This window comes from Phalacrocorax carbo, chromosome 2 (assembly GCF_963921805.1).
Source record: "Phalacrocorax carbo chromosome 2, bPhaCar2.1, whole genome shotgun sequence".
Classification (NCBI taxonomy): Eukaryota; Metazoa; Chordata; class Aves; order Suliformes; family Phalacrocoracidae; genus Phalacrocorax; species Phalacrocorax carbo.
The window spans coordinates 132940146-132957460 of NC_087514.1; the positions used below are offsets into that span (position 1 = coordinate 132940146).

A 17315-nucleotide genomic window follows, 5' to 3' on the forward strand; every position below is an offset into this window, starting at 1 on the left:
AGCTCAGCTGCGCATTATGGAGCTATAGAAAACACCCAGGGGGAAATGCTGACCTCACTGCACAAAAAAATCTGCCTTTCTGTTTTCTTTTTTGGGTTTCTTATATGCTCAGTTCTACTTGATTGTTGTAGTTATTATTTATTGAAAATGTTTGTTCACATTTATGTCAGAGATGTAAAAAGAAAGACTACAACGTGTGCTTAAAGTTCCTAATGTGTCAGCTAATAAGATTACATGGGCAGATTATACAAAACCCAGCAGAACTGATTATTGGGATATTGATTTGCTCAGCTTTTGTTTGGCTGGAAACCAGCTTCTAAAATTTGAAATAATTTGAAACACATTTAAAATTAAACGATGATTAAGTAAGCAGTTAACAAAAGTGTTCAAGTGCCCAACTGGGAGGAGAGCAGGGGCGTTATCAAAGCAGCTGTTGCTCCAGTTTGTTCGTCAGCACCATAAAAATGACATCCTGCAAACACTGAATGCAGTTGGGTCTAAGGGTGTGAATGATTTTTTTTTTTTTTTTTTTGCTTTAGTGAGACTCTGCATGTGGCTGGAGCAAAGCAAATGATCTTTTGAGGCAGTGGTGTATGGTTTTAAGTTTTCAGGTTGATCAAAGGTGAAGCCTGTAATAATTATGTTGTTTTCACCAGACATAGAAGGAGACAGAGGTACAGTGGAAAAAAACCAAACCACCACAAACCTCTTCTGTTAGCAGGATTGAAGGGTGTGGTGCCTGATCTAAACACCGCTCTGCAGCGTGGAGGCTTGACTTACATTGGAGTTAGTTGACAAGACTGGTAAAAGTGTGGAAAAAATTCAGTTTTTAAAAGTGAGCGCACTGTAAACAATGTCAATAATGTAAATAAGAAATCCCATCCTGTCTGCCTAGGGCAGTCTTAATTCACCTCCATGTCACTGCTAGCATATTTATTTATGGCCTTTGCAGAGGAAATACTTTCCAATGGATGTGCCGAAACAGAAAATGTGCTGTCAGCATCTTTGCTTTTCCAGCCTCAGTAGTGACTAATTTATTTTTCTTCCATTAAACTTTTTAATTTCATTTCAAATATTGCATAAACACCTTTAATTATAGTAATTTTGTGCCATGAATGGTAGTAAAGTCTTACTATAAAGCTCCTACGTTCTTTTATCATTCATTAAATTAAAGCCAGTTAAAATATGCAGCTTTGTGATTTTCACCTTCACATAAGTTAGTACTTGTATCTCTGTTGGTGCATATGATTTAGAGGACTAAGCACCAACATTTGGGCATGTGGGATTTTGGAGGGTGTGTGCCTGCACAAAATACAAATCGAAATTGCACTTTGCAAGTAGGGCAGCTTGCCTTTTACCCTTTTGCCTAACAGCTTCAAAGGCATCGCTTGAAAATTAAATTTATATTGACAAGTGAAAATGACCAGTAATAAGAGACTCTTAACAATATCTTCCCAACCAGCTTTTAGAAGCTGTCATCAATTAATTAGTTAGTTGACCTGGATGCTTTCTTATAAGGATTTAGCAGAAAGGTTTATAGTGGAAAGTCAGCATAATTGAGAAAATCAGAATTAAAAGTAAGGGAGTCGTACTTTTTTTCTTAGTTATGAAAAAGCATGTTTAACCTTTTGTATTTCAAGTGCATTCTTTATTCCCAGAGGTAAGCATGTACACTTAACTTGATAATACCTTAGCCCTCTCAGAAAATTCTTAGTTGACCTTTAATCCTCTGGAAACCCAATAAAATAAATATTTTTTTTCATGTTCTCTGTAATTCTTTAAGTTAAAGAATAGTTGGGGAGGAGGGGACATGTTAAAATGTAAGATTTCTTCTTAGTGGTTATTTGAAACAGGACAATATGACTCTTCAATGAAATCGACAGTTTGAATCCAGATGGTATTCTTGCCAGGCTTGTATCTAGAGTTACTTTTTCCCTGGGGTGCTCATCAGTGCAGAAAACAATAGTATGCTCTATCTGAACACAGGGTGAGGGGGGAAAGAGAGCGAGGCCCATGTGTTCAGAAAGTTGTCTTTCTCTGGTATGTTTCTTCCACTTGAACATGCTGAAACCAGTTGGTTCCCCCCAAGAGTGAAACCCCGCTCCCTCAGCTTAAAAAAATAGTGGTTTTAACCATTGGGCTTTGCTTCATACACAAGATCAATAAATATTTGTTCAGCAGAGTGAACACTTTATTTCTGTCAATGTCCATCTTACATTTGAAGTACAGGGACTTGTAATCTTCTATGCCACTCATAGGTCATGGTCTGACTTGGCTGGGCACAACATGAAGGTGGGAAAAGTTCCTCCACAGTAGTAAGATCCCAGATCCAGAGAGGCTGTTAATCTTTATAGTCCTATAAGCCTGATTAGTCCCAGAGCCCTAATAGGCCATAACCCTTTGAGTTGTCCTTAGCCTACAAGCCTGGGGGGATTACTGCACCCAGATGTTATACTCTCTGCTAGAAGCATCCTGAAGCCATGAAATAAGCAGGTTTGGCTCTAGCTGAGGTCCTTAAGCCATCAAAGTGTCGTGAAGCACAGACATCTCACCTCAGCCAAGTTTGTGACAATTGCCTACGTTTCCTGTGTAAATTACTGGAAAAAAGGACGAATTTTAGGAAACAACTCATCTGACTGTTTTTAAATGTCTATTGTAGAGTAAAAAAAAAATTTAAGTACCTCTTTTTCTCTACTGATTATAAAGACAGCCAGGACAACTAGTTCATTATATTCTTCCATATTTGATAAAATCAGTCTCAGTCCTGATCTGCAGGTGATAACAGTGTGTCAGAACTGGTTTATAAATCCATGTCCTTGATTTAGAAGATCAGGAGCTAATCTCATAGAAAATATAAGGATCTTCAGGTTAAGCACTGCAATTCCTTGTTTTCTTGGTGGATTTGTGACCTTCGAACCAGTGTGTAGGTTCCTTATGTGGGAAAGCTGGGTGCCTCAGGAGGCCGGGGACTTAGCATAGGACATGCACAGCACAGGCTGCGTCTGAAATTCTTTCCTTCTTCAGAGCACAAGTGCCTGATGCAGGCTTGTGAGGAGATGCCTTCATCCAGACTGGAGGAACGTAGGCACGTAAAAATTTCTTTCAAATAACTTGCTAAGGATGACTCTTCGGATTTGGTCGTGGAACCTATTTTTTTTCTATCAGCGTTAAAGCACTTACTCAGAAAGTGGATTTGTTACCCTCCTCAGCTGAAGAAACCTTAACCCACATTTTCCTCTTTCTTGGAGAAAAGAGCAGACTGTAGGATGATTTGGGTGGGCACTCTTACACCTTCAGCTGTCATGGGCAGGGGTTTCTCAAGGCCGAAGGAGTGAAGCCTGCATGGCACTACGGGTTAGTGATCAAGGCATCCCTGGCTTGACTCACTAGAAGTTTTATGTATTTTGGAGTAGATAACAATTCAGTTAAACTCCAGATGAACAGTAGGAAGAAAAGGGTGGAGGAAGTGAGGGAAAAAGGTTTATTTGCAGATTGTCTTTAAAGTCATATGGTGGTACAGTATCCACGCCACATGCTTGGCCCTCCCAGGGCATATGCTGTTCCCATCAGGAAACATCTGGGCTAATAAAAGCTGTGCAGTATCACCAAGCCAGGACTCAGTTATGCAGAGGCTGTGTCCATGACCAAATTATGGACAGTGATGTTAGTCACTGACTTTGCAGGGAGCAATTTAGCCCTCATCGGCTAACTTTGTGATGGGTCTGGTATGTCTGTGTGTAAGCGTGAATCTGTCTTTATATATATGGCATTGTTATAACACAACCAGTGCTGAATGTTGTGACAGAACACTATCAGCATAGCTTGAATAACTGGCAGAATATTAGTCAAAAAAATAGTTCTAACATAGTTTTTAAAGCAAGCCTCATTTTTTTTCCCTAAACAAAGTCAGGAGATATTGCTTCGTTATTTACAGAATAAATAAATGTGGCGCAACTGTCTTCTGACTCTTGTGGCTTGCATACGTGAAAAATGGTTGGAGCTGGAGCAGGGGGAGTTGTAGCCTGTTATTTTTAGGAGTGCCTTGTGTTGCGCTTCATTCTTTTTCCAGGGCTGTTCCTGGCTAACTTTCCCATGAGTTTTTAACCTCTTGCTCTTGTTCTCTTATGTAACAGGAAACAGGCTGACAGGAACAAATAAAACACAGCGTATCTGATAGTCACACTCAGAGGAGCGGTTGATTTAGTTAGCCCTGCCTTCATTCCTCCAAAGTAGATACATTTGGAGATTTGGATGTGCCTCAGCTCCTCTCCAGTTGTCTCCCAGGAAGCAGAGACTTGTTTGTGTTCAGCAAGTGGCACCGAAGTACCGCAAATATGAGAAAACTGATGTGTTTCTTTTAAGGTTGAAATTTGTGGCGGTGTCATGTCCTGGGATTGTGGATTTAAGTATCTGTTTGCTCTTTCTCCCACCCTTAAGGCAGGGGTTTTGTGCAAGCTTCAGGGAAGAGATGACATCGGACGGATTGAGCTGGTCCAGAAGCTGGCGAGAGAAAACTGCCAGTTTTTGCAGGCGGACAGAAAACCACCGGAGAAGGCAGAGCAAGTAAAGACATTTCTTGTTTGGGTTTTTTGTTTCTTTCTGGTAGGGGAGGGAGATTTAGGTCACAAAACTGAAATAGCAAAGCTGATGGTCAGAATCCAGGGCACACATTAGTCATGGAGCTGTAGCTGCTCTCCTCTGGCATTTACGTTTCTCTGAAGTGCGTTCAGTTCAATAATTGTCAACACACTTAAATTATTATGTTGTCATTAGCTGTCAGTTACTGTACTAATATCTTACAACCATGGGAAGTAGCAGATGATTTCAGGATGCTTTCTACCAAATTGTTGTTAGTGATTCTGAATTATTTGGTTTTTAGGGTGTATTTAAATAATGTATAAGGTATATAAGTGCTTCATGGACTTAGTTTCAATTGTCTTAAAATTACTTTGCTGCTGGTATATTTGGATGCAAGTATTGGCTGGAGCTTTTCAGAATGAATTAAAAAGAATGGTCTGGGTACAGAATTCAGCAGTTTCTTTTAAAAATTTGTGTTTTCAACCAAAGGTTACACTGAAGAAAGCATTATGTTTCATGCTTCTGAAAGCACTTACACAGTTGTTAATAACTGAATTGAAAATGCACTAAAACTTGACTGCTCTGCTTATAGCACAATATATCCTAATTTTGTTCTCCTGGTAAAGATTTCTATTCTGATTGCATATTCATCTAAAGGTGCCCAGGATAATAACTGCAAGAAACAACAAAAATCCTACCTAGTCCTCATGTGTCTTCTTATAATGTATATGTAATTTATTCCATTTTCTGCTCACTGGACAGTAGAAAAAAGGCATGTGCTTTAGAAAAGAAATACTTTTCAGCTCATCAGCAAGCTCATTCCTACTGAAGTAAGGCTGCACAAAAGAAAAGAGAAAGATGAAATCTTATTTCAGAGCTTCATGCTGTTCTGTTCAGCAGCATATAAAGTCTAGTCTGGTGTGGTTAAATATGTAATTGTATCAGTAGGTGTGCACGAGGGAGGAGGATAATTAGCCAGGCTCAAATCCCTGAGATTGAATTGTTCCTCTGCTGATCTGCTAGCCATGGACATCTGGCAGAATTTCCATATATCTTTAAACTGTATCAACAAAGCACAATTAAAAGTTTAGGTGCTTAAGTAAAGAAGATTTTAAGCCAGGGAAGGTTTGTAATTGTGTTTCAGGATTTGGAAGACAGATTACAGATGCTGTGGGCGTAGGGGAGAGGGGAATGTCAGGACTGATGCTCCAAAAATTCAGTGGATAGTTTTGCTGCTTAATCTGGTCATTGCAAAGGGTGATGTGGTGTCAGCTGCAGCTCTGTAGCTCCACAGATTACAGTACAGTTCCAAAAATGGAAAGGAAAACTGCTCAGCTTTTCTTCTCCTTTGAAAAGTATGGTACTTAGCAATTGCTGCCTTTTAGGAGATGAGTGACTTCAGTGTAGCAGGAGCTAGAGCAAACTGCTCATACCCATACTGAGTGGTACAATGCAGCAGTTACTGCTCTTGGGCATGGATGTGCCTTTAGACCTAGGAGGTGGCAGGAAAGAGGCATGTCGCCTGAGAGACTGCAGAAGCACAGGTTATTCCTCATGTGCCCTTTATGTCTGGGCAGGGCGTGTCTTACAGGTAGTGCTGGCAGTAACGTTATGGTGTGCTCCCCCCACCTTGTTCTGCACATTGCTGGTTGTTGTAGGGTGGGGGGTGATGTGGCTCTTCCCTACAGTTCAGGCGGCCCATGCCCAGATGTAAGAGAGACCTGCAGTCCTCAGTGCGGGTGTATTTGCTAATCCTCCATCCAGTCTACTGATTTCAGTAGGAATAGTCACCAAGGAGGCATTACTGGACATGGGCAAGGTATGTCGCAGGGTTCTCAGTTTAGCTGACTCAGGTAATTTACTTTCACTGGAAAAAAACCACACTTTGCTGTGGTGGGGGCAGTGGGTTGCATACGTTCAGGAAGATGTGAGCTTCCATCCCTTCCTCTCCCTCCCTTCCTCCCTTGTGGCCCGAGAGCTGCTCTGGCGCATGTGCAGGTGGCAGGATCTGGCTGGCTGGGCAGGGTTCGCTGCTCCGGGCAGCTGTTCCCTCTCTTCTCTGAGGAGAAAAGTAGCAGGCTGGATTGCAGTGAGTAATGCTCAGATGCGGGCTTTCAGACCTTCCCGTCTCATCCTGCTGCTACAGAAGTGATGGCAGATTCATTGGCATCGGCTTACTGCCCAGTCCCTTGTGCTCACTGTAAATGTTAGAGGAACAACATGTTCAGGGTGTGGTGTCCTTACAAAATGATAAGTAGCGTGTCCATCTTTCGTTTTATTTTTTTTTAGTTTTAAAAGCATAGCTTACTCTTACATTACTTTCTTAGAAACACAGGGTAATGGGCGCTTGATGTAGCCAGTAAAATGGAGCAGCTCTGCGTGTTCTCCACAGGAACCTCATTTCTCAGCAAGTATCCCTGTGCTAAAGCTTTCACCAGCTTTCCCTCCTGGGGAGCTCAAACTGCGCTTTCACGGATGATCTGCCTTCCTCAAAGGGATGGCCTTCGGTCTGTAAATGAGACGTATGAACACCCTGCCAGGCTCCTCTCTTTGCCTTTCAAGAGCCAGCTATCTGGGCTGGCCTCCTGGCGCCCACGTCAAAGCAGAAATGGTGGTGGTTGGCGGGGCTGTGCATTTCAATCAGCCTGGGTCAGTGTTGCTGTTCAAAGCTGGGGGCTTTGTAGCCCTCCTGGAAGTAAAACTGCTCTTCCCAAGATGGCCAAGGCGAATTTTTGCCCAAAGTGGAGTTCTGGTTTGTTCTCCTCTAAGAATATGCAAAAAGAAAAAGCAACCTGAACACAGGTTAGAATTGTGCGTATGCATACTTCTGATCTACATGTGCTACGACCCACCCGTGCAAAAATGTCAGGGCAATGGAGTGGTGGCTCCCCTGTTGCTACCTCCCCACTGTGTTTCTAAAGCAGGTCTCTTCACCCTAGAACCTCACTTGGTTTTCCAGCTTTAACAGCAAACACAAATGTAGTATGACTGGGTTTTGCCGATTCTTGTACTTTGTTTTGAAGGAAGAGCTCTCAGCTTAAGTGAAGAATTGAGTACCCAATGAACCCAATAGCTTTTTTCTTACACAGCGAGGGAGGTGTGGAGCTGCCTGGGGAAATGACCCTCTCTCTGTCTGTAGCATTTTGAACGCGATGGGGAGCGGTAACGGTGCTCACAGACTTGTAGAGGAAAACAAAACCTAAATTATAGTGATTTTTTTCCCTATTCCCACTTGCTAATGTGTTAGAATAAGGTTCTTAATTAAGGCACTGAACCTACCATATGTGTTAGGTTTCCTAAAACTTCAGTTTTGCTAATGAGTAGAAAGTAAATAGTAGTAAATAAGCTTCTAAATAGGCAGGTAAGATTCTTCTCTGTGCTCTTGCATTCCTACAATGAGATTCAACGTATTGATAAATAAATAAAATGAAATGCTTATCTAAAATGCACTGAATTTATTTTAATATCAGATGTGGGCTAGAGTGAAAACAACTATGCAAGCTTGCAGTTCTAATTTTATCATTACAGGCAAACCACACTCACGAGCCTAGGGAAATGTAAAACTTGGCATTTGTATTTTTGTGTTATTAAAATATTTCCTTCCCTTAAAACAATTGCTTTGACAGATAACAGATTAAAAATCTATATTGAAATATTCAGCTATAATATGAGCCTGCTTTTCTGAGAAGTTTGCTTACTGTTAGCATTAATTATAATATAGAAAGCAAGCTCTGCATGTAAAGCCATTTGAAGTAATTTGTCATAACTTTTTTTGCTCAAGCATACTTTTGAGCCATTTGCACTAAATCGTATTTTTTTGGAACTCCATTTAAGCAACTACAGGCTCAATTAAATAATGCCTTTTTAATAGATGCGATACTGTTTGTACAGTATTTCCAGTTATTATTTCAATGAAGCATTGCACTGATTGAGAAAATCACGTCTGTTTATAGCGTCATTGTCTTAGCAAAATCATAAAAGTGCTTTTCACCTTAGCAACGTGAGGAAAATATTCTTTAGATTATGCTACTGTTTTCATAGTCAGATCAACTGAATAAGGTTTCTACAGATTGACACTAATGTTCAAAGGAAATTTAAGATTTTCTGTGTGTTCATTAGAGAACTAAACAGTATGAATTCATTTCTTCAACTATATAAATTATATTCTAGGCTGGGGCTCTTCCAGTACTTCCATGCATCAGTGGAGAGGGGAATGTTTCCTAAATCCACATCTACAGATTAATGTGTATATTCATTAGAGTTACATACTGTTTAAAAGTATATGAGTGCATACAGCGTGAATGTATTGATTCTGTGACTTAGCCAGTTCGAGATGAAAGATTTATATTGTAGAGGGACAGGTATGTTTTCAGAAGGACAACAGATACTGAAGAACAGTTTTGTTAATTTACTGGGTACTAACTTGTGTGATCAGTGGTCTCATTAAGAAGACAGATGATTTGCTCATTGGAGCAGGTTAGTGGTTGGGCTGAAGCTGTTAAAAGGCTTACAAAAGAAGATTAACGATTTAGAGCCTCAGGTTGTATAGATTACTCACGACTGAGGAATTTCTTGAGGAAATTCCAGCCATGACACGTCAAGGTTATTTTAGGGTGCATGTACCTGTCCAGCTGGGCGCCTGCAACGAGACAAAAATGAATGTCAGGACATGTCCAGAGCTGCAGTTTTTGTTAACTTGACAAAGCCATGGCCTTGCGCTGATGTACTGTTGAATTGATGGTCAGTAATCAGGCCTCCGATGGAAAAATACTCTTTAATAAAAACGATGACGTCAAATGACATCTGAATGCAGTCAGTGACTAAAATCTGTGGTTTACTTTTTTAAAAAAGTCATCGCTGCTTTTGTTGTATCTGCCCTAGCTGGGACAGACCTAGGTAGCTTTTACTGCTTTTGGCTTTGGGATGCTATTCTGCATCTCTTGCAGAACTGTGGATCAAGTGGACTTAACAACTATAGCACAGTCAAAGTTTTTGAAGAAACTTTCATGGCTTGAATAGCCATGAGATGGTATAGATGTCTGAAGTCATTGAAACAGAATCGATTTAGCACATCAGCACAGGAGTTTGCTATTTCCCTTCCTACCTCTTAGATCTGCCAGTGTTAGCAGAGAGCACTGTACCAGGGTAAGATGATAGTTTGCAATTTCTGCTTAGTCTTCAACTACAAGCCAATCAAAAAAATGAGTCTATCAGTGAGGTTGTCAGTTTATAGCTCTGTGTTGAGTAAGAGTAAATAATGAAGAGGTAGGTACATGCTTGCTGTGGGGGTAACGTGAAGTTCAAGTCTCTGGTCTGAATCAGGAGGAACAAGGACTTGAATCTAGTTCTGTCATGTTCCGAAGAGAGTGTCCTATTCCAGACGGTCAATCTTTCATCTGCTGGAACGAATGCATAGCCCCAGGTGATCACCTGTTCTTCATAAGCCAACCTCTTTATCTTTTGAGAAGAAAAGACCTCTGCAGGTCCTAGGACTTTTTCAGTGCAGAACAGGCATCTTTTTGAAATAGAAAAAGTTTGTCAGAGATAAGGATCCCCCTGTGCAGATGTAGGACTGCTTTGGCTGCTAGGAAAAGCCTTGTTTGTGTCTCATGACACTTTTGTTAAAATAATAAGAAAAGTATTTTTATTTACTGTATACTTTTAAGAGTACTTACTATTCCTTTTGTTGAGTCTATTTAATGTGGCCAGAGTTTTGGAGGAGAATGCCTTCTTGCCAGGAGTGCAAAATAACGGTGAGATTATATGGTCCTCCTTCCTGTAAGAATAAAGCACTTGAGAGGAGTCATGCTTATGCTCACATGTTGTGAGCACAATATAGGAACATGTTGAGTGGGAAGCTCACTCTTTTCCTTTGAGTTGTTATATATTCCCATAATACTTTCTTTCCTCCAGATGCTTGGCCTAGTGTTAAAAGAAAAGAAAGCCTAATTTGCTCCTCTTTGATTTATTCTGTAACATTAAACTACTTTGTATAGAAGGAAATTCCACGGGCACATTTTGCATGCTGGGCTTTCTTTGGTGTGGAACAGTGACTCATTCTTGTGTGGGACAATACCTTAGCTACTGGGCTGAAAGGGGTAAAAAGGGCACGTGGCACTTAGCAGGCTAAAACCTGGGAGCCAGAACACTGAATTTTTATTTTTGACTCTATCAGTTATTTAACATGTAACCTCCTTCAAATCACGTTACTTCTCTGCACCTTTGTTTACCCAGATATAAAATGGGGTCTTAAACATGTAGGACCTTGAAGGGGTGCTATAAAACCTGCAGTCGTTAATGAATGTTGATTAATTGCTTTGGGATCCTTGAGAGGTGGTTTGGAGATCCCAGCAAGCTGGAAGTGGGTTGGACTTTGAACTGCTGAGGGCGAGGGGGGGCATATTTTTAAAAAACATGAGCAGACTTGTGGCAAGGCCAAGCAGCTTCAGTCACTTTGCAGTCTTTGGGTCCTCGGCCATCGCTTCCACAGCGGTGTCGTTGGCAGCATCCCTGCCCCAACTGCTTGTCCCTATCCCTGGGGTGCCCCATGTTGTGCTGCTCTGTGAAGACACACAGGGAAAAATCCAGCTGAAAAAGGAAATAAATACACCTTTCTTGTGGGGTTATTTTCCAGCTGGATCAGTTTCCCTCATGGTATAGGGATATATGGGTATGGGGTAGGAACAAGACGTAGTGTCAGGGCTGACCCTTGCTGGCAAAAGCTATTCTGCTGATGACAGTGAAACACAGCCTTCCTCCTTTATTCCCCAAAGCCTTGTGACTTACCAAATCCAGAAACTGCGCGGGATCAAATTAAATGTTCTTGTGTTTTTTTGGTTGGTATAATTTTGATCTAGATCCTGTGCTTCACCATGTGGCTTCATGAAGGCTTACATACACAAAGAAGGGGGTGAATGATGAGTGGGGGTCAGCATCCAGGAGCAGGGAGAGGACAGGATGCTCTTTTTTTGTGGACAGTGGAACTACACAGTTCCTGGTAGCACCAACACTGAAAACATTGTTCCTTGGTTCTGCCTTCTGCCCCATTTATCAATGTGAAAAAGCAGAGAAACCCTCCAAAAGCTTTCATGAGCAGGTTGTCACTGCCCTCTACTTCTGTGTTTCTCTGCAGATTTTGAACCGCTTACCTGTTTATGTTTCTAGACTGTCCAAAGGCTTACATAAAATAAATCTATCACTTTCTCCCTTTAGAGAAGTAGAAATTACCAGTTTATGAATTCCAAGCACCTGCTCTAATGTTTTCTAGCTTTAAATTTACACCTCTGTCCCTCTCTTTGTACGATCAATACATTTTATGACATTCTGAACTTTCTTTTCTCCATTTTTCTGGTTTATGACATTGATAAACTCCCAGTTATGCTGATAATACAGTGCCTGTATCCTGCCATCTACTTCTGTGCAGTTACTTCTGTGCTTGTGCTGATAACTCTGAATACCAGAAGTGCCTGGATCTCTCTGTCAAGTTACGGACTTTGTTATCTAAATTCGTGAAGATTAAAAAGAAAAGTTGGTAATGCTTTGAATATGCACCATGCAAACTTAAGTCAGAAATTCCAAGCAGTTTCTGAAATACAGGAGAAGTAATTTTGTCCTTCACCTTTTGTGGTGCAGATCTTTTAAGTCATTCATTGTTTTACTAGATTTTTCTCCTGGAATCGAAACCAATCAAGGACATCTGGCTTTGGCTCATAATGTGGGCCTGGCTAAGAGGAAATAGCCTAGATAACTGGAAAACTTTGTTGATAAGCCAGAAGCCGATGGCTGTCCACCACATCATCCTCTTTGGAAGTTGTCTGAGATTTGGTAGCCTGTTCAGAGATCAGAGTCATGTAAAAAGGATTCAGTGCTTCAGGTCTCCCTTTTTTTTTCTTATTTTTTCTCCTATGCTCCTGAGTAAGTTCAGGAAGAATCTTCAGTTTCATTGAAGTAGAGATTTGAGCCATTAATGCATAAGATACATGGCTGGCGTCGTTAAACAGGTGAATGTGTTTCTACTTGTCAAGCTTTGCTCCTCCTTGCACCAGAGCAAATTCTGTAGTAAGATCTGCACTGTATGCTAAGGTCAGTGTGCTTCCAGTGGCAGGATGCTCTGGAGTCAGTGAGGATGCCTTTGATTTCAGGTGCTGCTGTGCTGGCACTACAACCCTCCCCAACTGCCAGAGCAACCTAGCTTTCTTCAGAGATCTGACAGCCTGTATCAGGACCTCACTGGAATAAATGCCACCAGCATTCGTTGTCATTTGTTCTGCAGGCAGACTCTGGAGACCACCTGGAGCATCATGGTGTGAAGACTCAGCCTTTCCCTTACATTCAGCTGCCTGCCCTGTACCAGAGTCAGGCTATCTGCACTGAGGGCTTTTTGGAAAATGGGCAGCTGTGAAGTGTCTATCTCTGCCTACATTACTGAAGTCACCTCCACAGCAAGAAAGGAAGAACAAATTGACTTTGTATTTTTTTGCAGGCTTCTTTTTTTTCCATGATTTATTTTAATCATGAGACATCCCTTAAATCTCCAAATGTCTTTTTGCTATGGCCATTCTGTCGCTCACCCTGCCTGCATTTTAAAGCTTAATTCAGCTCCTGCTGATGTTAATAGGTATATTTTGGTGAAAGCAGGGTATAGCCCTTAGGGTCCAATGGTTCTGTTGCACCGTAGCCTTGAAGGTGGTGGCACTTTGCAAGATGTGCTTGACACATGGTCACCTGTGGAGAATGCTGATTTGGTAGCAGTTAATACACCACTTGCATTCATTTTTCCTGGTTGTATGTGGCAGCTCAAAGAGCAAAGGAATGAAAGCCCAGGCGATTAGTGGTATTCTTGCTGACTGTCTTCCTCTAAATCAAAGCAGGTATTCCCCTCTCCTTCCTCGATTAGTGTTCCTACCGCTGTGTGCAGCACCTCCTATATTCTAATTCACAGCACGTGAAAATGAGGTCTCAAGTGCATATGCATGGATTTCATTTTAACTACCCAGTGAAAAGTTTTAATTAGATGTTTCATGTGGAAACATGAAACAGGGTTTGAAATTAGCAATGACCTTGCGGCTTTCCTTGAATATATTTTCTGGTACCATGTGGCAGGCAGTTCCCAGCTTTTTTTGTCAGCGGCTGGAACGTGCGCATCTGAGCTGGGAGCACCAGCAGTTGCTCATTGCAGGAAAAAGTACTTTAGCCTCATTTGGTGGCTGGGAATATAATAGAATGACCTAACTCAGGAAGATCATGAATAGCAGCTGGTATTTCCTGTAACAGCTTGCTGGAGATCAAACCTTAGATGGATTTCCAAACTCTGAACTAGGGTAAGCCCTGAACAGGGGGTGATGCTGAACTACACAGCCTTGTTTGATCAAGGGAAAGGCACGTAGCTCACATCCCGTGTTGGTTGTGCTGTGCATCAGCTCTGTCCCCTGCCAGCCTGGCTGACACTGCTGTCTTACCTGGAGTGGCTGGACTCAGAGCTCCATTCCTTAATTCATCTCCATTTTCTCTGGGAGGTGAGGGGAGTAGACCTGTGCATGCTCTATCAGGAGCAGTGTTTCTACTTAGCCCAGTGCTGAGAGGAACAAAGGAGAACCTGCACTTTTGGTGGAGTAGGAGACAAGCACAGAATGTGAATATGCATCATGTTTTTGCTTTGCAATACCACAGTCTCATCCCTTTTTAGAGGCATCGATATTTATCACATGAATACAGTATCAGCGTAGGCCTTTTTGCCAAATGCTTTCGGCATTGCAAGCAGGGGATTATTCACCACAGGAACCTTTAAAACTTATATGTGGATGCAACTACAGTTACATTGATTTAGTGTTTGCAAAATATGCTGTTTGGCCATATTTAGCAGGTTAATAGAAAGAATTGATGTGGTCAGGGTCAGGGGAGAAGACAATAATCAGAGCTGGCTGGAGAGAAGAGGCCAGAATTTCAGTTGTCACATGCAAAGCCTGGTTGTTCAAGTTAAAAACCAGACACATTCAGGCCTGGATTTCCTTGTGTAGATGGTACATGGCTGGAAAGTGTGCCGACACTCAGTGTTGTCTCCTCATGCGTGAAACCTGAATCTTTTCAGTGTCATCAACACATTGATTCAGTCTGTCTAAATAATCTGTCAGTCTGTACAAAGTACCTATAGCGAGCTCATCATTGGGCTATATTGATTTCTTTTTGGTTTCCTAGATTTTATGAACTTGTGTAAAAGAAGCACGTGGCTTCTAAACAAAACTCCCTTTGCAGTGAGTTCTTTACTCCTCTTCCCCACAGGGGCAGAAGCAGAAATTAAGCCTGAGCCTGCCTGCTTTATCATTGCCATTGCATGTTTTTCCAGAGTATTTTGAGCAGTGCCCAGTGCCCCACTGGGAACCATCAAATCCTGCACATTGCAGGTGATGGCATCCTGCATCTGGGGCCTTTCTCAGGATTTCACCAAGGATATGGCAGAATCCTCCTCCGAGAAACTTGGGGTGCTGGTGGTCCCCCAGTTCTCATTCTGTGGAGATACGTGCCTTTGTGCTTGTGCTGTATGGTTTTATTTACTCATTCGTTAAACAGACTGCAAACCATGCTAAAAGCAAAGCTGATTGCTTACAAGGGCTACTTATGGAACCTTTTTTCACAGTGTAAAAATAACCAGTCATTTATGCACAGTCTCAGTTGGTAACATAAAGAAGCTGCTTTCTCCTGGTGACCCATCTGTTCTGACACTCCTCTCCTCCTCCTCTCTTCAGATTGCATCAGGTTTTCATCTAGCAGTTTCCTTTCAATCTCCTTTTCAGTTCTTCAGACCAAAACCTGAATTCCAGGCATCCCATCTAAGACCTGTACAAATTTCTGTGCCCCTACCTCGGGGATGTCAGGGCTGTGAATGTCACCTTTCCCCTGCTTTTCATGCAGTGCCTGCTGATGGAAAAAGTGATGGACACAGGCTGTCTCTTCACTGGGTTATCTTGCACGTAACTCTTTGTAGGTACCATAGCTGCCTCCCTGCAGAGGAAGGGTGGGTGGTGGAGTTCAGGTGTCAGACGGGACCTTTGGAGCTCCTTGTCCTGTGCAGGCTTCCTCCGAGACCTTGGGCTAATGACTGAACATCTCTGTGTCCCAGATCCTCATTTGTATGTGGAAGTGCTGCCTCCCTGGTTTGAGGAGCATTGCGAACTTAGGCTTTCAGGGTGCTCTCCCACACGGATGTGGTGTTTGAGTGGTTAGGGTATACTGGCTAGCTGAAGGATGCTACCGATAGGTTAAAGCAGCTTCCCTTTTAAAGTCTGAACGGATTGCTTCAGGTAACAGATTTTTAATGTGGAACCCCCAAATCAGGTACTTTAATGTTTGGTTGATTTTTGGTTTTGTTTGGGTTTAATTTCATTTTAGACATTTCCTTGTAGGAACCTACGCAGGAACTAAAGAAACTGGTTCCAATTTTACAACAGAGCTGTGGGTATCTGTGCTAATTTGTGTGGGATCTGCAGCCATCCGTAGAATGGAGTTACTCTGTTCTTGCACTGGGTGGCCGTATGCTCCCTGTAATTCGTCTGTTCTCACTCTCCCACCCTCAGCTGTCACAGACACACATATATACATACAGATATGACTGTCTCTTCCCTAGTGCAAAACTTACTTTTGTACTAAGTAGGGAAAAAGGCTACAATTCCACTACACCATTTTCCTTTTCAGCTGCTGTAGCAATGCAGTTAAATTGTGTTTAATATTTACTAGTTAATCAATTGACACACGCTGTTTTCATTGCAGTGACATGTAAATAGTAATTATTTGCATTAGACAAAAGCTATACAATAAATATTGCATATAACTGTTGTTTTAAAATGCTGCCAGTTTTTAATTTGTGTGATATTCAGTATGTATTAAGGATCCTCTAAGAATAGAAACAGTGAAAAAAAAATTAGCAATGTACTGATTTAATTATGGTAGAAATTCATGTCTTACCTGCTGTAAGAAGAAATAAAGGTTTAGCATTCCAGCAGAAATGTCAACAAGCTGTAAAAGTTGCTTGACCATTATAATGTGAAAATTAACTATAAAATCATAAGCATTTGCAATTTTCCTTGTAATTCATTAATGCTGCGGTTTCCAGTATTCCAGTGCTCTCGTGAATGGAAAAGGTCTGCATCAAATGGTCGGGCGCCCAGCCTGCTTAAAAAAAATCCGATTGATTAAGATCTTATAATACTTCCCATTCTGGGGATTCTTCATTTGGGCAATTTTCCTAATGCAGCATGACATGTAATATCAATATGCCCATATAAGTTTTGCTTTTATAACAAATAATTTGTTCCAATCCTTTTCACTTTTTCCCCCTCTGATTTGCCGTGCACACGTTAAGTGCTTGCTACAGCAAAACTTGTTTGCTTTCCTACCTTAGACAATATATTTAATGAACTTTATCAGCATTGCATTGTTAAGGGCAAGGATCTAGGAGGTAGCTCTAAATAGACTAGGGCTTTTAAGAAAATTAAAGCCCCGAAGAGTTGCTTCATCATGGGAAATCACTGCCAAATGTCGTGTGAGCTCTTGCTTTCCTGGCACACACAATGTAGAGAAACATTTTCATTTTTAGCATCTTAACATTCAGCTTTTTTACTTCTATGACTTTACCACTTTTTAGTGTATGAATATTTTCCATTGAAATGTATTGTTATGAATTTGCTTATATTGAAGTAACGATTGAGATAATATAGAGATATACATAATTAGAGGCTTATATC

The 17315-nt window shown here is 41.4% G+C and overlaps 1 protein-coding gene across 2 annotated transcripts in view; it reads left to right on the forward strand.

Annotated features, from left to right (window-relative positions):
• Positions 1 to 17315, forward strand: part of RAPGEF5 (Rap guanine nucleotide exchange factor 5) — a 161196-nt gene that overhangs the window by 63421 nt on the left and 80460 nt on the right. The window contains exon 9 of one of the 2 annotated variants that reach the window (XM_064444448.1): positions 4438 to 4563. The exons of the other annotated variant lie outside the window; for it this stretch is intronic. Coding sequence (XP_064300518.1) covers positions 4438 to 4563 — 126 coding nt within the window. The remainder of the gene's footprint in view (positions 1 to 4437; positions 4564 to 17315) is intronic. 2 annotated transcript variants of the gene reach the window in all.